Raw genomic sequence first — 24,355 nt, 5'->3', positions numbered from 1 at the left:
TCCTGTGAACAGCACCTCTTCACCACTCCCAATGGCAATCCTTCAGTTAATGCAAAGGGGAGACAAGTCTTATCATCATTTCAGACAAAATACATCTTTTTATTATATGGCATGCTGCACCTAAGTTGCACAAATCACCTAGGCTTATTGCATGCTGTGATCCTGCAGGCTGGAAATATGTCATATCTGGCCAGGAACTGGAAAAGCAGACTTTCTAGTCAAATATGAGGAAGACCTTAATAAATTAAGTAAGAATCATGATAATTACTGTCTAAAAATCAGTCTACTTTGAGGCTGAATGTTCACTATTTAACAAACTAGTTCAAAATCTCAAGAAGAAGAGTGAGTTGTCAGTTTGTGTGGGTTGGAGGTTGGTTTTAGAAGTTGTGGAGTGAGATGACTGGAGTTTAGAGTGTAATTTTTGGCTACACTATTCTATTGCACTGATATCTCTTTTTCTCTTTTCTTTTTTCTTCTTCTTAGCTGTGTTTTGCTTTAGAAACACATATTAACGGAATATGTGTAGTTTTGGCTGAGTGTTGAAGCAGTTACAGCTCTTTTCAAGCTGAGTTACTATGAAATATTTATCAGTCCTGCTTCCATCGTAGCAAACTTCAAGCTTACCCGACCAGTGGGAAATGATGCAAAAAGTCTGTCTTCCAGAAATCTAACAGTTTGCACTAATCGTATGTTAGTAATAGTTTAAGGGTGCCGTCAGATGCCATTTGGCTTGCAGTCCATTTCCAAACTCCTTTTTGGCTGAAGGCTGTGCAGCTTGCTGCTGTATCTTCCGCTCTGAATGAAGCTGGTAGTAGCAACTCTCTCCTAGTCATTTGCTTTGCTAGGGGCCTTCGGGTACATTTCTTTGTCCTAAGAAGATTGAAGGTGTCTTGTGATGGGTACTTACCTGCTCATGTGATGAGAGGGGAACTGTCAAGACTCAGGGAAAGGCAGTGTCTAGATACCAGCTCTCTGAATGGCTCTGGTAGTTATGGCCAGAGCTGCCTTTCATTTTTTTCCCTGAGGAGAGTCATGCATGGCCTGGGAGTCTTTAGGGCTTTCCTGTGTGGAAATGCAGGCAGTGTGCCTGTCTGCAGAAAGTATGGTTCTTTCAAAGAAGCTTCCGATTGCACTGTTCCTGCAAAGGCAACGTACACTGTGTATGAGCATCGGTGTCTAGCCAAAGCAGCAGGATTGGTTCTGTAGCAGGAGACTGGGTATCACTGAAATGGGGGACAGCTTTGTGACAGTTGTGAAACCTGAACTTAAAACCTCAAACTGAAGGAATGTGGAATCTGGCGTAGCTTTAATCAGGTTAAATATGCTGGTAGTGTTAAGGGAAAATACAGACCTTCAGAATTTGTGTATGGGAAATGAAATCAAGAAATAATAAACTGAAGAGTAAGAATAATATTAAATGCTGCAGATGGGAAAGGGGGAACATATGTAGAATGACTAATTCAGAAATAACTTATTACATACAAATAAGATCTTGAGATATGAATTGATAATCCTCTGAAAAAATCAGTTAGACATTAAGTAGTGTCAGAGTTCAGAGAGCTGGATGCTGGCATCATTAGGAATAGTGAACAAAGCAAATTAACGCTATGCTTGTATAGAAGAATCTAGGATTTGTTCATACCTTGAGTGCTGTGTGCACTTCTGGTCTTCCGGTTCCTCCCAAAATATAACAGAGAAGCAGTGACAGTGATCAAAGGCACAGAACAGCCATATAGTGAACAACCAAATGGGCTATATCTCTTCAGACTTGAAAAGAGATGACTGGGAGGGAGTGGAGGAGTGTCCTGGAGAGCTTTAAAAATAGGAAAAGTGTGGAGAAGCAGATATGGACTCATTTGTTCCGGTATAAGAGTAAGTATCAAATCAAGCTAGCCTTAGATTGGCTCAAAAGGAGATTGGATGTGTTTATTTAGAGTAACTTAAAGTAAAAAGTGCCTCCGATTTATAAGATACTGGGGTTGCTAGAGAGTATTGGAGGTCAGTGTCACTGTTTGTCCTATTTGACTTTTTACTAAACTTTAAAGAACCTTTAAAATGTACAAAAAAAGTATTGCGCTCTGAGATTTCTTGCTGTTTCTCCATGGTAGAGTTTCTGAGCAGTAGTGACTAAAATTTGTTGTGAGGTTTGTTTGCTAGAAATAACCATTACCTTAGAACATTTCATCACAGAGCACCAGAACTGAACTGTTGATTTAATATGATTTTACTGCAATTTAAATAAACATAACTTTTTGTTAACAACATACATGCTCAGCTACAGCATAAATGCAATAGTTATTACATTTATATTAAAGCTCTAGTTCTTTCATTTTTTAACATGTCTTTTATTAATAATCTGAAGATTGTGTATAGCTTTTGTGCACGTGGCCTGAAACATTTTCAACTTGTGCATAAAAACGGATCTAAAAAAGCAGGCTCTAATAAAAGGCAGGATAAGGACACTCCACTGCAATGCAATTATTCATACCAATTATAGACACCAGATTTGCACCACAAATATTGCATGCACAGTGGGTATTATGAGGGGCTCGGCAAAGTGCCAGGAATGTCTATAATAAACTGGGTCATCTCTTACAAGAATGTTGTTATTACACTTGAGAGGTCAGGGGATAAGCAGCGTTTAACCCTGCACTCGGCAGAACCGCTGATTCAATTTGCTCACAAGGATTGCTTTTCATTGTGAGTTGATAGTCTATTTTCTGCTGGAAGAAGCTTCTCTCTGCTTTTCAGACTATGGGCAACAGAAGTGGTAAACGTAAAGAATTCAGCAAACAGTTAACACTGCCGAGGATAAAGCTGAGCCTCGAATCCGCAAGCAGGGGATCTGAAGAGAGGAAATGAGAATTGTATTCATAATGGTTGTTATAATGAAGTAAAAATAAGAACTGAATTTCTGGCTTGTCTTCAGCTGTGGAAAGTATCGTCCTACATATGAAGCTTTTCAATATTATCTTTTGATATTTTTTTCCTATGCTAACTGATGCGTAACCATGAATGTTATGATATTTATAGGACTGTGGATTTTTCCTCTTGTTTCCTCAGTTCCTCTGATGATACTGAGCATGAGAATGTTATTAACTAAAGTGATGGAAGTGTAGTTATATGATAATGTAGAAATTCTACCCTTTATTTTCTCACAAAAGTCATTGACTTTTGTAAAAGCACTATGTAATTTTTGAGCAGCTTATAATGCAGGAGTCAAACTTAGGTATAATCTTTGTCAAGGGGGTGATCCTGTAATTGAACGTAGTTTGTGATTTCCCTGAGAAATTCATGAAAAGGCATATGGCACAGTCAGTTATACAAAGGTAGGTAGTCTGGATCTAAATTTTGGACAAGCTGAAGTGTTATTTACATGTAGTGAGCATAGGGGTTGAGACTGATCCCGTTACGATGGTGCAGCAAGTGAGAGCAGAGTAAGTAAACGATCTTGGTTTGCGCTCTCTGAGGTACCATAAAGCAGCTCACATTGACCGTGCGCGAGTGTGCAGGCAGACGGCTCCTGCGGTTCACTTAATAGCAGTGACCTGCTACCCTTTTAGCAACTTCTTTGGGCATCAGAGCCCTTAAATGTTGAGAATCTTTCTTTTGGGGCACTGGTAAAATTTCAAGTCCAGAAACCTGATAGATTCTGTCTTTCATTGCTGCAAAGACCAACCAGCTGTATTACAGTCCTCACTTACGCTGCCAAAACGTACCTTTCTGAAAGACAGCACTTTCTGCTTCTCAGAGGCTCAATTCCTACCTGCTTGGCTGTGTTCAATAGGTTACTCAGTGCTGATCTTGGTGGAAAAAAATGGCAAAAATGAGATACAGACTCCAAAGTGGAACAGTTAAAGTGGGATGAGAAGTACTAATTGGAGAATACGCTGAGTTGGCTAGGATGGATTGAGCCAGGCATCTCAGTAAGGCTGCTCTCCTCAACCCTGAGGGGGGCCTGACTTTTCATACCATCTTCTATTTACATGCACTCATTTTTTCCCTCAGTTTTGTTCCTGCTTTCTGGACTCTTTCATGTGGTGTGTGTTGTGGGTGTTTTGTTTTTTCTTTCATATCAGTTGACTGAAAAAACTTGTTCTCCATTTCCTTCTCTGACCTGCGATCGGTATTGGTGTGATTCATGTGCTGCTGCATGAGCTCTTCAGGAACGAGTGAAAGGATAAAGTACGTGGTGTGGCAGTAACTGCGACAGCAACAAAAAAGCAAAACTACATATTGTCATCTGAAACACTAGGGATTATTTTTGACAAGGAGGTAAAACAAAAATTTTACATTCTTTTTTTTTCCCCTTTCCATTTCCACAGTAAGTGGCTGCAAAAGACTTCTTTGGGAATGTAGCTACAGGAGAGTTCCCATAACTTTAAAACATCTACTTTGATCTAAACTGTTGAGACTGACTCTACAACCCTGGTCTTGTAGCAAAATTATATAGCAGTTGTGAGGTGAAAACCATTGAATAGTGATTTATCTAAGAAGGTTTTTATTAAAACGTTTGTGGTAGATCATCAGAATTAACATACATCTACCTCAAATGGAAAAGATATGACACTGCTTTAAGTAAAATTTTTGAAGGCCAGGTGGTTTTGCTAAACACTGCTTCCTCCACTTAAAAGCCTTGTATTTAGTAAGTAAGAGCTGAGCAGTCTCTGCACTCTTCCCGCAGTACCATCCCTTTGGTAAGTCTGTCTGTAGTCAGTTATTGCGTGTCTTTTGTCTAACGTGGGATCCTTTTGCATATCGCAAATATAAAGCTTTTCTATTAGCGAGTATTCTTACCCTGTATTCTTTCAGTACAAGAAGCATTTTCTTAGATAACTGGAAACCATGCGGCAAGCAGAAATGTGAACTTACTCCAGCATCAGCTGTACTTTCTTTGGTTTTTGTTCTAATTTGGCAGTTGCAACAAACTAGGTGAGAGACGATGACACTAACCGGGATTACTCCTTTACATCAGCGGTAGTATTAGGCAGATTTCCTTTTGCTTCTCTCATTTCACCCCTCCACTGGGGAGGGGGAATTTCCACGACGTGTTCCAGGGGGTTTCTTTAAGCTGTGCATATTAAATATGAAGAAATTTTCTATTTTATTTTGCTGATAAGTGTAGATCGCAGTAAGCTGTGAGAGTGGTGGATTGTTGCAGCAGTGTTGTCAGTGTGAACTCTCCAGAACCAACAGTGAATGTTACTTTTTTATTTATGTTTAAAAAATGCTCAGTATACTTCAGAAGATGAAGTTGCCCTGAGCATTCAGGAAAGCAGGATAGGCCAGAGTGACTTGTTTCTCTGTGTAGGTTGAGTGTTGCTATCACACTCCTTTCTGTCTTCCCTTTCCTCAGCGCTTGGCTGCTGCTCCCCCACTGCAGAGCAAGAGCTCTTCGCATCACTTTCAGAAGTTACAATCTATTTTACCAACAGCTATAAAAGGAGGTGTTGCTGCAGTGATTCAGGAGATAACTGTACTTTTGTTCTTTGAAAATATCTTGTAGGTAGGAGGAGCTCAGGTCAGGCGTACAGGGAAAACCGGCATCTGCTAAGGGTGAACGGGCATCAGGGATTTAGCTTTGCTCAGCAGGGTGCTCTTGAGGTGAACTCCACTTACTGCACTTTGCTGCTCATCCTAGAGCAGCCTTGAAATGTGCCAACTGGATTCCTTTTAGATTAAAATAGACTGCAGCGTGCCGTCTGGGAGTGCATCTCGTGTGCTGTGGCTGCTCATAGGTGCTTGGTGTGCAGGACCAGAGGAGAGCGGCTCCCGGGCAGCGTGCGTGGTGTGCGCACGGGCTCTCCGCACCTCCTGCCTCGCTCTGCAGGGGAGCGCCTGGGGTCCTGCGCTCTCCCTGCGTAAGATGTCAGCTGATGGCTGGGCAGGATGGAAACAGCTTCTCTAATTCTGTACCTGAATGTATGAAATGATAGCCAAGAAAAAAAAAATCTGAGTGCCTGGTAGCAGTTAATAATGGACCATATTTGAATATAACTGGTACATTTTTTTTACTGGACCACCTGGGATTATTTTAAGGAGACAAGGTTTTGATACCTCTATTTTATATTCATACATGAAGGAGACTCAAGTGCTTCTAACATTTTGAGAAATAGTAATTTTTAAAAGAAGAAAATTGCAAGGATTACCATATTCTGAAGATTAACCAAAATTAAAATTAGTAAGTGTACAACATTGTCAAATTATTCTAGTTCTGCAAAATTTTTTTACTCCATTTTAAAGTTATTTCATTCTAACTTTTAACAGTTTTTAAATGAGCAAACCCAGATTTCAGCTATTGAAATCATGATTGTCTTACAAAATTCAGCTGTTGAAATAATGACAGATTTGGCACATGTGGCTACAACTTACTAGTGCAGACTTTATTGTTGCGTTTATGTACGCCTAATAGCAGGAGAGATGACAAACATGGGTTGATATAAATAAACTGTAGATTTTAGTTAAAATTCTGGGCTAAAAGCTTTTGATAAAGCTTTTAAGTTCTACTAGTGAGTAATACTGTATGCCCACAACAGTTCAAGAAGTGGTAGGATGTCTAGGATTTGTTTTTCAGTGTTACTCCTTTTATCAGTAATCCGCTATCACATACTTCGATAAATGTACACATAGAGTTAGGGAACTCACAAATAAACAGTGGAACCAATTTAAGCTCTGAAGCTTACCAAATAAACATTAAAGTATTCCCTTTAGGAGCTCAGAATCCTTTGAATTATGCATGTATTGTAGTTTGCAGTAAGATAAAAGAACTTTAGGTGGGGGAGGGTCAGAAACTTGAAAAGCCTTAAGCAATAATTTGCATAAATTGGGTGGAGAGAGTAAACAGCACAAGGGGAAAAAAGTTATTTGCGGTAAGGCCTTATAGAAAGAGATAAAACAAATTTAAAAAATCAGGTGGAGTTGAAACAAAGCTGAAGTGCTTTAAACTTGCATTAGCACTGCCATCGCCTGTAAAGCAAATCCCAGGGAACTCTGTACTGCCCTGGATAAAAAACAAACTTAAACAAAAAAATTCTTAAGGGAGAGTTAAAAGAGAAGAAAAGCCATGGAGATAGTATAACATGTGTGTCTTACTGTATGCAAGACCTCTGGAAATTAAAGGAACAGCATAAGCAGAATTTTTTTTAAATCTAACAGTATTTTTTTTATCTTACAGTTACAGGACCGCACACAATTTAGTGACCGAGACTTAGCTACCCTAAAGAAATACTGGGACAATGGCATGACCAGCCTGGGCTCAGTCTGCAGAGAGAAAATTGAAGCTGTGGCTGCAGAATTAAATGTTGACTGTGAAATAGTGCGGGTAAGAAATCTAGAGTCTTCCCTTATCTTGTCGCAGAAGCAAAAATAGGACAGATGAAAGCCTTTAAAAATTTCATGAGGAAGCTTGAAATAGATTTCGTGTATTACATAATGAATGACCATGTTGGGAAGTGCTCTCTTGCTCTTTCTGCAGTCTATTTATAGAAAAAAGCCCTCAGGTAAGAGTCTTATTGATCAGCAGCAGAAGTAGCTCTACGAGCTGTTTGACATTCTCTTTAGACTTGAGTAAGATTTTAAGTAAAAGTGTTACATTTTTTAGGGATATCCTAGAAGACTGAAAAGTGCTATTTATATTGCTATTAAGATACAAAAAACCTTTACAAAGATAGAGCAAAAATATTTCTCGTTAATGCTTATAGGAAAAAATCATGGTAAACATATGAAAGAAAATGCTCAAAAATAGGGAAGAAAAATTTTACAAGACTGTCTTGAAGCCAGGTTGAGATGTGATAGAGGGCAAAGGGTACTGCGAAGAATTCTGGGTCACTTCCATTTGATAGTCCGTAGAGGAGTCGTTGAGGAAGGATTGCTTTAGAAAGTACAAGTTTAGTGTAGATAACCTGATTCCTGAGAACCATTCCACATCATCTCTTCCAGAGGTTGGGAAGTTTGGTACAGCATCAGTTGTTGCCACTGTATTCCCAAATACCAGACATACGTCATCACCCTCAAACTGTGGGGGTGTCATTCGCTCAGTGTTTCCATTCTTCAGAAAATAGTCCGACTGTCTTTGCAGTCAGTACAAAAACATGATTAGAGTCTTCCTTTCCCTCATAACAGGCATGACAATTGTGACTAGTCCTTTAGCCTTCGTCCTCTTTTTCCACCTCTTTCTTACAATTCTGACGTTGCTACAAAAGCGGAACTAGGAGCTCTTATTTGAAACTCTTCTTTTGTGGAGATCTCTCTTGGGTTGGTATATCAAAACGGTACCAAAGCTACTTTCAGTATGGAACACTAATCTGGTTATTTACTTGCTTGTTTTCCTGAGCACATGTGAATTATAAAAAATTAAATTGTGCTTTTGGAGCCTGAGAAGAATTACTCTTTTCTGTGTAGAGAACAAAGCTGCTCCGTATTTTCCAAGCTCTTCAGTTTGCTTTCTGAAAGGTGAAGCTGTTTCCTCTGACAGCATCTCAAAATGGACTCCTGGATATGAAATGCCTTATTCACAGGACAGTAAGACTGACACCCATGCTTTGCCTCCCTTACTTTGTTCCCTTAAGAACATCCTTTTTGGCGCACACACAGGATGACAGTATGAAGTTCTGTACACATCTTTCAATAGCATCTGCTTGAAATGCTTTTGTCTTCAGGGCAGATGTACTAGGCTCTCATTAACTCCCTAAGACTCTCTGGCATAACCTGTATTAGAACATACACACACGAATGAACAAAAAGATTTCTTTTCTTCATAGTAACTGGTGGTGTTACCAGTATCTGTCCTACCTCTGCCTCTAGTTCCTCTATATGGCAGACTTGAGAATTGTAGGAAGAATTAAGTGGAGGTTGGTCCTGCACTATTTTTTTTTGGTTTGTAAGGGCTGAATTAATGCTACAGGAGGTGTGTGATCTTCAGTGCTTCCTGTTGTCCTTTCTCTCAGGGACATTGTGTGTGTCCCAGCTGTAGGACAGGTATTTTCCATCATGTGCTCTAGAGGATCTGTCCTAAATTTGTTTTGGGATCTATATAGGCACGTTGTATTGTGCCTGTCTCCTTATCTGCCAGCCTGCATTTTCTTCAGTAAGAAACACTGATGCCTGGCAGTTAGTGTGCAGCATGGTCTCTTTCTCCTGAGGAGTCAGGACGCGGCAGCGATGGAGTCAGCTGTAAGGCATGAGTGAACTACAGCATCTCTACCCTGTGCTGCATGCTCAGCCAAGAAAACTTGGACTGAGGGACACTTCTGGCAAAAGCTCTCCGCTTTCAATACTTGTACTTTGCTGCCTTTGTATTTCACTGTACCTTGAATTCTAGGTAGCATGCAGCTAGCAACTGTTTCTCCATTTGTGATGTAAAAAAAAATAAATGTAGCATATGTAAAATAGTACTAAGTATATATATAAACCCAAGTAAATACATATACATCAAATAATACACAACAAATATGTGTAATATTTTACATAAATATATAAACATATATAACTGTAAAATATTTATATACATATTGTATCACTTGTTTTAATTCAATTAAAGACATATCCCCATTTTTCCCTTTTAATAGCTTTTTTAATGGAAATTCATGATTTGTCCAGATGAACGTTGCTTTTCCAGAAGTACAAATGATTGGTCCTTATGACCCATACTGGCTCGAAAGATCTCCAGTACAAAGAAAGTATCAAATCTGTTTTCCAGTACAAGGAAAGATAATGTTTGCCACTGTGCATAGTTCTACTGGATTTGATCTTTTAAGGTTGAACAGGGCATTTTATTCCATGGGTTTTGTACTTCTGGTAGGAGAGTGGACTTGCAGAGTGACTGCTGGTTGTACCTTAACATCATGCACATTTGCACCCTCAAATGTCTTTCATAGGTTCCCAAGACACCAAAAGAGGGAAATAAAAAAAGTTACGTCATATTTAAATATGTGAACTCTGGCCAATACTTCATTAAACTTACACTATTTCTTTTGCTTACATTATAATTATTGCTGATCGCATTTGTTTGGGGTTTTTTTTGTGGTTACTTACACATTTTTGTTTATATTTCTATTGACTAATTTTATTCGTTCATACCAAAATAGCATCTGAAAGCAGAATAGCCTTCTTGGCAGCGGGACATTAGATATTTGAGAAAGACAGATGACAACTATCAAATTCCTCAGAAATATATGAGGAATATAAGAAAAATGCATGACAATTTTTTATTTTTTTATTAATAGAACATAAAGCTTTTGTATATAAGAGGTCAAAAGCTACTCCTAAGCACCCACCACAGGCTAAAGACACCTCCTCCTCTTTCCCAGCAGCTCACCAGATAAAAGCTGGATTATTGAAGGTAGTGCTTCAGTCTGACTTTAGCCCCAAAATCAAGCAGTTGCAACAGAAAGGCCGCTCATTCTTCACAGCTGACTAATGGCTTTTCTTGCCGGGGGCTCTAGGCCTAGTCTGGATCCGGCTTGTGATCGAGAGAGACGTTGGAAAAACAGCTACAGAATCTGCCATCTTTATTTTTTCAGTTAAGTGGGATTTCTGAAGGTTCCAACGTAGAATCTTTCTAGCACGTTGACACCCTAACCTCAATATCTGGAGAGCTGTAATCATGCTTTTTAAGTGGCTGCCTGCCAGTCCACTTACTTAGAAGCTGCCTAAGGGCAGACATATGCTGGCTCCTTCTGCCTGGACTCTAGCCTTTCTTCCCTCGCTCTTGCTGGTCATCTGTTCAGTTGAAGCTGGGGAAGTTGCTGCTGAGTTCATTGCTGGCTGCTGTAAGTAGGCTTAAGGAGTCTGATCACATGCACCTTACAGATGTTGTTTGAAGTTTTTAAGGAGGTAATATTTTAGGGCTGTAATTAGAATTATTAAGCTGGTTTCCTACATAGAAATACTAATCTGCTCTTACACTCATCATTATACTGCTCCAGAATATTCACTGTTAAATGTAGCATGCAGGATATGGAACCTTATTACTTTTCTTTCCCATTTTAATTTGAGACCCTATAAAAATATGTTCATTTTCTATGACATATTCAATATATTGAATGAAAGATTTTCTGCTTTGAAAGGTACATAAAAAGACAAGATCTACCTTTCCCAAGTGCCTCGATTTTTTGCTGAATTTTTTAGTAAAAAAAAAAAAAAAAGCAGATTCGCTTTTAAATGTTATAGTTGTTAGCACTATTTATTACCATCATAAGATTGTGAGAAAATTTAAAGAATGGCGATACACTGTTTGGAAAAAAGAGACATAGGTCTGGAAGGGGCCGCTTGTGGGGGGTTTTTTTCCTTTTTTTTTTTCACAAACTGTATATAATGCACAAAAATATCTAGGTAGCTGTCTGTGTACCTGTTTTGCATTCTTCAGAGAGGAAAATCAGCAAGCTGAGAAAGCAGATATCACCCAACAAAAATGATTTGCCAAAAATAGTGTTAAGTATGTTATCTTTTAGTTAGTTAAAGAGATTCAGCTTTAAAAAAATTTTTTTTTCAAGGCTAGCACAGCATGAAACTATCTTTGGTAGTTGGGACTGCTGTTAATATTTCTTAATTTTTCTATTTGATAATCAAGGTATTACAAGCAAAGTTTTTTACTAAACTTTTTCATGCTATATATCAGAACTGTAGTTAAAGAAAGTGTGATGGGGAGGAGGAGCAATGCAGGTATTTCTGAAATAAGGCCAGAGTAATGTTTAGTGTATCTTTAAAGAAAAAAACATCCTATAATATTTTAATGTGTTTGGAAAACTCTGTTGGCACGTAGACCTTATGGAACGGATGTGCGTTTTACCATGCCCTGATCGTATGTTTTCAAACATAGGAACTGCCCCTGCTTTCTAGAGATATGTTTGATTTTTAGCAATCCAGAAATTCCAGCACTAGGCATGATTCAGAACCTAATAACGACTATGCTGCGCGTGCATCGTCATCACAGTAATCAAGCACACTCTGTATGGTGACGGCTTATGTGGCCAGCCTCCACCGTTATCCATCCTGGGCCAGCATGTGGTCAGGTCCTGAAACAATGAGGATGGTCCCACTAGCCCTGTCAGCGCTGCTCCTATTTCTTGTGTTTTAGATGGTGTGGAAGGGGGAGGAGAGCCAGGTCAAGAAGTCTGGAAGTTAGCATTTGGCAAAGAAATTGATTCCTGGCTCTGAGAGGATTTTTGGATGCCAGTGGAGAACTGACTTGGACGGAACAAAGGGTCTGGGGTACAAGAGCTGTTAAGAAGAATTGAAATTAGATGAGAAGTCAAAAGCTTGAGTAATGCAAGGGAAGGGAGAGAGTTAAGAGGTGAAGAGTTGCAGAGAATTCTTATTAGATAATGTTAAACTCTATTTTGAGTCTTTAATAATTTTTAGTGTAGACTTCAATAATTTTTAGTGTAGACTTTTCTTTATCAGAGAAAGCAAGTTAATTAACAGTTATACAGATCCACTTGGAGAATTTTGAATGTGATTTTTTTTTTTTTCTTTTTTGAAACTCAGTTTTATTGATGTAAAATGAACTTAAAGCATCCATACCCATCCGATCATGAATGGGTTTCCAGATTCCTTGATCCTGGACCTGTTTCATCTCCCACCACTGTTTACAGTATGCTTTTGTATACCTTACTGCAAGCAATGTTTATTAAAGACTTGTTTTCCAACCAAAGAGGACTGAAGGATAACATTGCTCTGAACTTAATTCTGCCAAGTTATGTTCTGTCATCAAAGTGGAGCAATGTAGAGCTATCACCTCAGACAATTTCTTCTGTGCTATAGGAAATGTAGAACACGTGGGCCGTTTGGGTCATTGGATGCTTTAGTCCCTTTATGGAAGTTGCAGAGTGGGAGAACCTGGATCAAAGATCTCATGTTAAATTTGTTGAATAATTTAGGTGGCGAGAGACCTTACAAGGTCACCTAGTCCTACTCTTTCTTTAGAGCAGGATTGACTTCAGAGTTAGGTCAGGTTTCTCAGGACGTTGCGCAGTAAAACGTCGAGTATCTCCAAGGTTGGAGGTGCCAAGACTCCTGTGGACAAATTGTTCCAGCGCCTCACTGTAAAGCATTATTTTTTCTTTTTTCTTAATTCCAGTCAGAGCTTCCTTTGCTGAGACTTGTGACTGTCGCTTCTTTTCCTTTTGCTGTGCACCTTCCCTTTTCCCTTGTATTGAAGGACTGAACCTGGACACAGTATTCCAGGAAGCAGCCTCATGAGGGTCAAATACAGGGGAATAATCACCTCCCTTGAATTGCTGGCTACGCTCTTGTTCCTATAGTATAGATGTGCTAATTTCACTTGGTTGTGGGCCTGTTGCTTTTGTTATAGTTTCTGATATCATTCATGTTTATTTCTCTTACAAGACTTGGATTGGGAATCGAAGACGGAAATATCGTTTAATGGGGATTGAGGTCCCACCCCCTAGAGGAGGTCCTGCTGATTTCTCTGATCAATCTGAATTTGTTTCTAAATCAGCACTTAATCCAGGAGAGGAAACTGCTACTGAAGTGGGGGATGATAATGATAGGAATGATGAAGTATCAATCTGCTTATCTGAAGGAAGCTCACAAGGTATTTGAAAATGCAGTTACTACTGTGCATATATTTTTAATTTTGTGCAGTGTGCATGCTTTGAATTCTCTGTTGTACACATTCAAAAACGTCTGAAAGAGTGTCTTAACAGTCACAAGTTATCTATCTCGGCTATATTGAAGGTACTGTTTGGTCTCTTTCTTCTACCTCTCTCTATATGAATTTTGTTGGTTTTGTTATCACGAAGCTTGCAGAAACCTTTTATCATAAGACCTCTGTTTCTGCCAAATTTATCCGAAGTTAAATGACAAGTTCACAGTTTGCTGGTGCAACTGAGAGATGGACAGACAGTACAAATGTATAAGTCTCACTTTCCTCAGAAGCCAGGTTTTAAAAAATGCTCTCTGTTAACTGGCCAGTTCTGCACAGCTTGAATATCCATTCCTGTTAGCCTGAGTCACACCAACAATTCTCTACTAAACAAGCACGAATGTGTGCGAACTTGCTCGCTTTGAGCTGACCAGAGCTAGGTACTTGCAGTTTTCCTGATATTAAACTCATGCTGATGACATACGTTCAGAAGATATTTAGCTCAGACTTGGTCTTGAACTAAAAGAGTGTCACAGTACGTCAGAGCATGGCAGAAGTTCTGCCGTTAAGCTGTCTGCAGTGTGTATATGGTCTCTGACAAGCAAATACAAACCAACAGAAAAGATCAAAGTCAGTAGCAGGGGACTACTCAGAAAGCCTTAGAACTGCACATACAGGGTGCCTGTGTGTTCTCAGTAAATTGCATGATCTTGAGTGATAAGTGTCTCAAACTTAATTCCCTTTTACTCCACCTCCCAGAACCGCACGACTACATTAAATTGATCTCTCCCTTTCCCTCTTGTACGTTAGCACTCTGGGCCTAGGGCAGATGAACTGCCGCTCGGCACGTTCGCTAGCTTCGCAAGCTCAACTAATTGCTCCCAGTGCTTCTGATTAGAAGAGATCAATAAAGCCTTTGCTCTCTAAACGAAAAGAAAGCCTAATCTAGTGCATGCTATTGCAGCTTAATATGCCAGACTTGATCGTGTCATTTTGTCTGAACAATTTAAAGGAAGGAACTAGAAAAATGGAGAACTGCTGGGAATGAATTTGTGATAGCTTTGTCCTATTCTACTGTAAAGAGAGTAAGATGATAAAGAAATGGGTCAAGTGATTGGAAGCCAAGTGAGATGCAGAATCCAAGAGTCCTTGATTTGCTTGAGGTGTGGAAGGAACTGATTTACTCAGATGTGCTTGAAAGAAATTGGTGACGGGAAGAGTCTGGATTCTCTGTAGCTTAAAGTGGGAGTAACACCACATTTGTTGAACGAGGCTTTCATAAAACAAGATAAGGCTGTAAGACTATGAGTAGTATTAGAGTCGAAGCTTAAGGAAGTGCAAGAAAACTATAGGATTTCCACAGCATCCAGGAATCCCACTTTCATTCCTTTATTCTGCCACAAGGATTATATCTGTTCATTTCTCCACTTCAAAGGAGTAGGTTTCACTGCTGCAGCTCAGCTTATTTTGAACTTCCTGGAAAATATTTCCACCAATAATCGTGTGTGCTATTCAGTCACAGATGTGTGATTGTTTTAATGTTTGAGAACTGTAACTTTTGGTCCTAATTGAGAAAAAAACCAAAAACGCAACAACAAAAAACCACTCTCAAAGACAGGAAAAAGATATTTTTAGTCACCTAATCAGAGTGAAAGTGTTGATGGCACTTGCTCTTAAAATGTAGTGTGTAAATATTTAAAAAAAGCAAAGCTGTACTCTGATGCAAAATTAAGCATTAAAGTTCTCATAGTGCCTTACCTTTTTTAAATGTATGTTAATTGAATCCATACTTTGTGTAAATGAACACAGCTCTGTGGAGGCCATTATAGCTGTGCCAGTTTATATTGGCTGAGGATGAATATTTAAAGAGTTGAAAGTGCTGTAGGGAGTTGCTTCGTTCGACTATTGAATCCAAGTGGTGACTGTCAGGGTTACCGAGTGACTGCTGATTTAGACTGTTTCAGAGTCCCTGAGGTGCGTCTTCAATGACCTTCATTCCTCTGAATGTAACGATGGGGTCGTATTGCTCCCTGCTTCATGGTTCTCCCATTTGAACCCATTTGCTTTTGCTGCTAGCAGAAATTTTCCTCTGAAGTTGTGACCAGTGGCAGATGAAATTCATTTGAAACAACTTCAAATAAAATTTGCTCCGTTTAGAGATATTTAACTGGTAGAAAAGTTATTGAAAACAATTAACTGTCTCTGTATGGTCTGGCCTAAATGTTATCCTATCTTTGCAAGTGTTAAATCCTGTTACCCCTGTGTTTGCATGGAAGTGATACACCCCTGCATCATTATCTGCCCTCTTTCACTATCCCACATGAACACTTGCTGCCCATTCACTCACCATGCCTCTTTTCCTCTCTAGATGCGATAGCTGGACTGTTTGACCCTTTTAATGCAAGCTCTGCCCTCAGCAGAACTGTGTAATTTTACTAGCACTTGGAAGGAGTGTATTTCCAATTAATAGCCTAGCTGTTAATGACATCATTTAAGTTTTTATCATAGCTCTTGCCTGTGTATTTTGTTTTATTTACTGATTTGCTGTTTCTATCAACCATTTTCTTCTTAACGGTATATTAATGTGGAGAATTAAAGTAAATCTGAGAAACATACTTAATCATAGGGATGGATAGGCCTATCTTTCTTGTTTTTTTCATATTGGCCATAGGTAGGGCTAATAGAATCATCTAGTGTTTGTGGTTGAAATTTAAGGATAAGATTTGCTCTGTTTTCAAGTGTGTACTTTGCTTATGCATAAGACAGCAGCTTAGCTTCAGTAGGAATAAACATTTGCCATACAAGAATGAAATAATCTGCTTGATCAGTTTTTGGTTCAAAAATAATCAGTGTCTGCAAGGAGGAGGTGGGATTCTGATATGTACCCTATAATTTCAGGGCATGCAGGATTTTTCATGTAGTAATTTATTTTAATTAAAAAAAAAAAAGTTCTGCGCACCTCTGATGCAAAACTATTCATCACTTTTGAATATTCCAACCTGAACCTAAAAATAGGAAGGTTTTGGTACATTGCAAGAGAGTAACTGATAGTTTTCTTGTTGTTTCAGGTAGCAGTTGGCATGATGTTGGCCTGAAATACTTGTGATATGATGTCTTTTTTAATTAGACATACAGTATTTTTTATGAATAGTCATTGATAATATGACTTTGCTTTTGTATCTAGCAGATGTGACATATTTAGTGGTAAAGATTATTAATGTTCCTTCAGCATAAAATTTGAATGAAATCTGAAAAACTAATTTATTTCTGCAGAAGAGACAAATGAAGCTCTTCAAAATGAAGAAATCAGTCACAAAGATGATGACCAGAATCCTGTATCTACTGATAATGTGGTATGTATACCTTTCCTTTTCCACTAATGTGACCATCTTAATTGCTAACGTTGAGGTTGTTGTCCAACACTAGTGTTTTTCGCTAGGTGAAAACTTCAGTCGAGTGTGCTAAGAGTCCTTCGTAATTGGTTGAGCACTAAAAGAAACTGTACTAAACGTACTAAAACAGAGAGCTGTGCACGTTCAGTAGAAATTGAATTATACTGCTTTTTCTGTATCATAACAATCTGGTGTTCTTTTTCTGGAGTGCAAAGCACAACGCTTGGGTAGTGCTCTATAAGTACCTAGTATAGTAAAACAGTAAGAATAAAAAACCCAGAATAATAATTGAAAATGGTTTTCTATAGCTTTAAGAAAGTCAGGTATCTCTAGTGCTTCCTCTCCATAGCTGACCTTGAATATGTGAGATCAGACTGGGGTGGGTATGTACTCTTCATTCCCATACCCTTGACAGGGCATTATGTAGATGTTTCTTGTTTTCTCACTTGCATTCACATTGAGTCAAACACAGTTGTTCTTGCTGTTTTTAATTGACTGCAGTGAGACAAGGAAGGAAAGACAGAGGGAGGAGTCATGGCAAATAATGCAATATGTCCCCTTTGTTTAGCCTGCCTTCTCTCAAATTAGAAGAAAGGAGAGGAGGAAGAGGAGAGAAGACCCCAAGTGGTAGGGTAATTTTTATCTTAAAAGTTATCTGCAGAATGAACAGGTGATGATTCCAGTTCCCAGTTGCATTCTTATTGCAGTCAGAGATTAAACGACAGTAGCTCAGAACATGACAAGAACATTTGTGCTACATCAATCACACGCAACCTGAAGTGGGAAAGCGAACAGGAGATTCCCTTCCCTCTCTCTCTCTATATATATCTAGAGGACAGAATGTTTTCTTTCTTTTGTTAATATAAGATCATCTTTTGCGTAAACTGAAATCCCATGGCTGTATTTTCTGTGGTTGCCTGAATAGAAACAGCTGCCTTTTTCCTTTCTGTTTACCTTAATGGCCTGCTGTGACCTTAGATATAATCACTCTGAGTTTCAGGCTGATGCTTTTACCATGGAGATGCAGAATGTAAAATGACAAAGGTAAAAGGTTTGCAAAGATGATGTCCGAGACACTCAGTTCTCCAGTCTACCTGAACTCCAGCATTATATAATTTGATACAATAAGAGCAGGAAAAAAAGAGGAGTAGTTTTTCCATACTCTGTTCTGAAAACACTGTAACAACATCTTTAAAATGTATGCAGTTAAAATTGGACTAACGTGCATTGAAATTGCATAAGAGATACGGTTTTCTTATTTGAAAGTCTAACCTGTTCTTTCCCCTACTGTCTGAGAATGTATTATTATAAGGAAGATAGTGTCAATGCTTGGCATTTATTTAGAGACTCTCTCCTCAAGCTGAGTCTAAACCCAAAAATCTTTGAATCACAGTGTTACTCAGGGTATGATATAGCAGCAGATCTCTGTGACATTAAGCCTTTGAAATGTTATCACTTCAGCTGGGTTGTCAGACACTGAAGCACAGAAAATGTGGTTTACCCTCCCTACCTTCAATACATACTTGAGAGCTTGGTGGCTGCTACTAGCGAGAGACTGTTAACCTCTCTTGAAGGATTTCTCCTTGGTGATTAGAAGGAAATTGCTGATGACTGGTCTGCAGGCAGACAGAAGACACACACACATGCTGCAGAGAAGAAACCTCCTCTAAAATAGCACTTCAAGAACTAACCATTAAAGTATATTGTGTCAGTGTGGGCCCTTGCCTACATTGTATTAAACGGTATACTAAAAAACATAGTAAAGTTGCTTTAACTTATTACATACCGTCTCATAAATGTTCACAACTGTCAAAACAATGACAAATAGTAAAAAACCCCAAACCCCTCTTCTTACACTACCACTGCTTCCCTCTCAAAAATATAGTGAAATTTATAGTTTCATCTGGGCAGTCATCCTTCTGAGTTCTTGTTGAAAAATGCCATTCTTATCACTATCTAATTCAAATTCATTGCGTTTGAGATCTAGCTTAGATATGAATAAAAATTAAAATCTCATAGGTGCACTAAAAATGTGTACATTTTGTATTTTCTCTTATTGAAATAACCTTTTAACATAGTTTTCTTACATAAGAAGGTTTTCTCTTGGGAAGAAAAATGGAACATGCCAGCGGTAAATAATGTAAAAGTGAATCTTTTAAAACTTGAGATACAATTGGAACGGATTTCTAAGTTCTAAACAGCATTAAGCTTGGCCTTTAACATTGTACTTTAGGTATCTTTAGAAACTCAATATAAAAAGCTCCCAAGAATTTTTGTGACTTAAGTGAAAATGTCCATGTGTATGCATTTGGAACTGTCCTTTGAATCAACGTCCTCTACTGTTTAGGGCATTTGACTTGCACTATGGCCAAAGGAGACCTCTTCATTTTTTCAGGCAAGAAGTAGGTCAGTTAGGACTTACCTGTCACTTGCCATAATGTCTGCTTTGCTCCAGAGGAATAAACTTCCGTAACCTTCTTCGCCCTGCAGGAAGTTTTCAACAAAAGGCTTACAGAATAAAATGCAGGCTTGTGCAGGCTGTAGTGAGATATAATATGCAACTTAATGCCAAAAGCATGGTGACATATAGCTCCTCCTCTGTAAACAGCCTGAGTCACCATGGCAGCAGCTCTGAGTACCGACAGTTACAATTTGGATTCTTCCTGGATCTTGTGGCTGAGGTGCATGATTGCCATCTAATGGGGGCTACACAATTCAGAATTTCTCGTGAGCAAGCAAAAGGTCCTGTCATCCTTTCATGCCGGTTTGAGATATGGATTGTTGTTTGTTTGTCTAATCTATGCATGCGAATCTTTGGAATGAACCGTTTCCTTCTCTTTCAGAAAATAGAAATTATAGATGATGAAGAAAGTGATATGATAAGTAATTCTGAAGTGGATCAAATGAGTTCTCTTTTGGATTATAAGGTGAGTAATTAGGCTATATAATGTGAAGCAGGATAGTCCACAGAAAGTTCAGACGGGTGTATCTGTAAGGAATTCAGCAAAGGCATGTGGGATCCTGCAGCTCCTCTGCTTTTATCGTGGTACTGCACATCATACCCTCAGCCACGTCTCCTCATCCCATTTACAGCCAGACTACCTGTATTTCACCTCAGAGGGAGGCAGGAAAAATCCCATTTCTCCAGAGCAGTGACATTACTTTAGCTGTAGCCATCTGCCGCTCCCACCATGTGTCCCAGACAAAGCAATTTATTTAGCCTCTAAACCAAAACTTTCTTCTTCTGCGAGAATTGTTCTTTGGAGTGCTGCGGCACACTTTTACATGCAGAGTGATGCTGCCAGCTCTGGAAAGACACATAACAGCTGGAATCCCCTAATAAAATGAGGGGATCCAAGGAGAAGTCATTCTCGCAATGTAGTGCAGAACATGTCTGGAAGCAGTCGTTGTGGGAGGGAGGAAAAGCAGTTGGATACCTGACAGCCGCTGTCTTCTGCCAAGTGGTAAAGGTTATGTGCGTGTTACTGCTCTCGTAAGAGTTGCCACAGTTCTGTGGTGTATATTGAGCATGTTTTTACATATGTAGCTGATTTTTTTTTTTTTTTACTTAGAAAACTGGTATGTTCTATTAATGGTGATCAATTACCAAAATAATAAATAGATCATCTTTTCAGAAAAAAAATTACTCCTCCAAGCAGTGTTTTCCTGGTAAGGGCAGTGGAGAATGCATATGAAGAGGGAATGACCTTTTCTTAATGTCACCTGTCACCACAGTGAAAGGCTTGCTGTGACAGCATGCCCTACAGAACCTTGTTTGTTGTTTGACATTAGTGATTAGTCTTTGTGCCTATGTGTTTTCTGCGTAAATCTGAATTCCTTCTTTGGCTGGGCAAAATCCATTGCTAAATAGGCAACTTCTAAGTTTCCATCTGAAAGAAATGCATTCAGCTAATTTTCTTATGAAAGCCTCAAAATTGCAGCCCAAGTATTTCTCTCTTATTCTCAGAGCTGTTATAACCTGAAACAATATGGTGAGCAATGTTTTGACTGAAGAAATGTTAATTTTCTGGGGGGAAAAAAAACCAAAACAACAACCATTTTTAAAGGCTTGTTACAAACCTTCCAGTTCATCACGTAGTCTCACCTTTTCATATCAACTAAAGTTGAATTACAGCCAGTCTAGCAAATGTAAGCATGACTATCAGAGCGTAGTTCTATGTTTAAAAAAAAAAAAAAAAAAAAAATTCATCATTAAAACAAAATGCCTGCGTATAAATTCACTATTGAAATTTGCTTTTGTAATTATTTGCTGCCACCAAAACCAGCCATCAAGGAACATATTGTATGCAAAACTGCCAACCTAATTAATCATATGGTTGCATAAGCAAGGGTGGATTTTTTCTTGCCTCTGATACCCTTGGTAAATGCAACACTTAAAATGAATTATCTGTGAACCTAAATGCTTTCTATGTGTATTGTGCATCGCTAACAATTTCTGTGTGTGTATTTTTTTCATTATTATCTGACGGAGGATGCACATTTGATGCTACTGCTGTTGGCTGCTATGCAGACACCTTTTGCAAAAATGCACAATGGCTTTGATCTTGAAAAGTGAACTGTTTATTTAGGTTACGTGATCTTTGCAAAGGTAAATAACCAGAGAAAATTAATTTTAGCTCTACACTGATCAACAGATTTAGCGTTTTGATCTTGCATACCAACCAGTTGGTAAGTTTGAAGGAGAAGAGATATTTGGAATAAACTGAAGTACTGATCAAATCTGAATTTTTAATTAGGTTTTTTATTTTTATATTAAGTGATTTGCAAGTACAGTAACAACGTATTTATGCAAAAGTTGGAAAAATGCCTTCTTAGCCACAGCATGCACATTATTATTGATCTTTCTCCATTTTGTAAATACACTCCTATTTATTTTGTAACCCGAGAGATCTTGGGGAGGTTGGTGAGCCGACACTTCATGATACATGTCAAACTCAGCTGCACTAGAGGAGGCTATATTTTAATTTGTGGTAGCTTTTGAGGAATTTTCAAGTTATTTTCCCTGGTCTTTGTGTCAAGCCTCCTGCTGTAATAATGGAATTTGGTTGCTGTCTCTTCTCACAGTCACCTTGCCTTTTCACGATCACTTCTAGGAAGAGACTTGTGCTTTGTTTTTCTTTATTTTAAAATGGAATTAGAGGTCATCCTTATAAAATAAAAAGCAGTGCTTCTTTAAAAGGTTCATGTAAACTTTGGCCCAAGTCATTAGTGCTTTAACGATAGCCAGTAATTCTGAAATGCCTTGGCTGCGTGTAACATGGTTGGCTATCCCATCTCTTGTGGAGGATAATGAGAAATGAAATGGCATACGCGTTTGCAGGTTTAGTGTGACACTACTGGTCATTCATCAGAAACTTCTATTTGTATCCAAAGTCTACGTGCGTTGTTCTATAATTCTGTAACTGCAGAACTTTTGGCTGTACTTAATATTGGTTTTGGCAGGAATCGTAATAAACACATTTTTACTCATTTTCACTAAAAACATTTAGTTTTAACACACGTGTGTTTAGGTGTCATTAAAAAGATGCAGTGCTGTTTATTATTTCCAGAACTTTATGTAATTTTCCCCCACAGAACGAAGAAGTCAGATTCATTGAGAATGAGTTGGAGAATCACAAACAGAAGTATTTTGAACTACAGACATTTACTCGAAGTTTGATACTTGCTATTAAGTCAGATGATAAAGAACAGCAGCAGGTAAGTCTTGAAGTAGGTTTTAATAATGGAAGGTGTTTGTCGTTTTGTGTTCTGTCACTCCCTCGGTTTTATTCTGTAGGGCCCAGAGGCTCAAATTATGATTAGGGCACTGTTGTACTGAACATCTTGTAGACAAAGAAAAGCTGGACTTTAAACAAAAGAAGGATCTTGCAATCTACACAAGCAATGACATAGACAAAGAAGTGTGACTTTTACAAAGGGACAACCAGTGCACCAGTGTACACTGAGGGACTGGGATTTCTCTGTTGTGAGATCTAAGATGCGAAGGCTAGGAAAAAAAGCCAGGCTTCTTCAGTTTCACTGCACCACGTTTAATACATAGCGCTTCTTTTAATGCTTCATTGGATCATGTCTTGTATGGGTAAAATTTTGTGCTTTATTTAGGAAGAGATTTTGTTGCTTTTATTTTTTTCTTTTTGCCTTTAAGTCATCTTGGACAATATTTTTCCTTTCAATATCTTATCAATACTGACCTCCTCTTTTTTTTTTCCCATCCAATACCAACACTGACTGAAAAGCTCAGCAAAGTTTGTTCACTATATGTTTAAAAGACATTTGAATCCTGATATAAAACATATACCTAATACTGTATTGTAATATTTTTTTACTTGCAGGCACTGCTCTCAGACTTACCTCCTGAATTAGAAGAAATGGATTTCAATCATGCATCCCCAGAGCCTGATGATACCTCATTCAGCTTGTCGTCTTTATCGGAGAAAAATGCCTCAGACAGTTTGTGATTTATTTTTTTTAATTGACAAAAAAGAAACCCCACGTAACGTGTAGGTTTCAAGAGAACGGCATTTTGCTATCCAGTGTTCTTCAGCCCAAAAAAGAAAGCCCAAGGTGATGTAGACTTTCCTGAAGGATGACTGTAGTATGTCATGGCTACAGTTTGCACTGTCAAGAAATTTCGAATGTTGTTTTTGGTAAAGGAAAGAACTGTGTGAGGAGAGGTTTCACTTTTAGCAGTTTGGCCTTGATTAGGATAACTTCTGACTTTCCAGAATAACTCTTGCTCTGTAGCAAAGTCTTTCTGAGCAGGGATCCAAGAGTGGAAAACAAATGTCCTGTTACACAGACAGCTAATTCTTCAGAGTTGCTTGCTCACCAGTCCTGTTTATTATTTTTTTCCCCATTTTTACTCAGGTAGGTGGACTAAAAATCGGGGATCCAAATAGAATAACAGGCTTTTTATGAGTTGTGCTTGAACCCTTTTGAAAATCTGAAATTAAACTAAAATGTTTTTCATTATGTGACTTCAGATTGTTGAATCTTCCATTTTCTGACCAAAACAGCTGAAAAAACTTTGAAAGGCTAACTGAAAAATTTGAATTATCGTCGATAAATTATTACTGTAAAGAAGCAGTCATAAGTGTTGTAACAAATGAGACGGATATGGGAAACCTGATAGCTGCAGAACGTGACTTTCTGATGCTGTCACAGTAGCAATGGGATTAGATGTTTACACTACTATTTAGGGTTTTATGAATGTAGTTACAGTTTTTATTTGTCAAAGTCTGAATGCTAAAGTTCTGTTCATTGTTTTAAGTATTGGTTATATATTTTTCCACAAACTTTGCTCCATTTTATCAAGACACTGTCATAAATCCACAGC

General features: G+C 38.4%; 1 protein-coding gene across 1 annotated transcript in view; it reads left to right on the top strand.

The window, feature by feature from the left end:
• The window catches only part of HDX (highly divergent homeobox), a 46,772-nt gene extending 22,776 nt beyond the window's left edge, over positions 1-23,996 (top strand). Inside the window, exons 7-12 of the mRNA XM_050901720.1 lie at positions 7,175-7,321; positions 13,348-13,555; positions 16,880-16,959; positions 19,842-19,925; positions 22,594-22,716; positions 23,352-23,996. Coding sequence (XP_050757677.1) covers positions 7,175-7,321; positions 13,348-13,555; positions 16,880-16,959; positions 19,842-19,925; positions 22,594-22,716; positions 23,352-23,477 — 768 coding nt within the window. The 3' untranslated portion in view covers positions 23,478-23,996. The remainder of the gene's footprint in view (positions 1-7,174; positions 7,322-13,347; positions 13,556-16,879; positions 16,960-19,841; positions 19,926-22,593; positions 22,717-23,351) is intronic.
• The last annotated feature ends 359 nt before the right edge of the window (positions 23,997-24,355 follow it).

This window comes from Gymnogyps californianus, chromosome 9 (assembly GCF_018139145.2).
Source record: "Gymnogyps californianus isolate 813 chromosome 9, ASM1813914v2, whole genome shotgun sequence".
NCBI classification, from domain to species: domain Eukaryota; kingdom Metazoa; phylum Chordata; class Aves; order Accipitriformes; family Cathartidae; genus Gymnogyps; species Gymnogyps californianus.
Note: the sequence above shows the minus strand (reverse complement) of the source record. Positions and strands in the feature narration are given on the sequence as shown.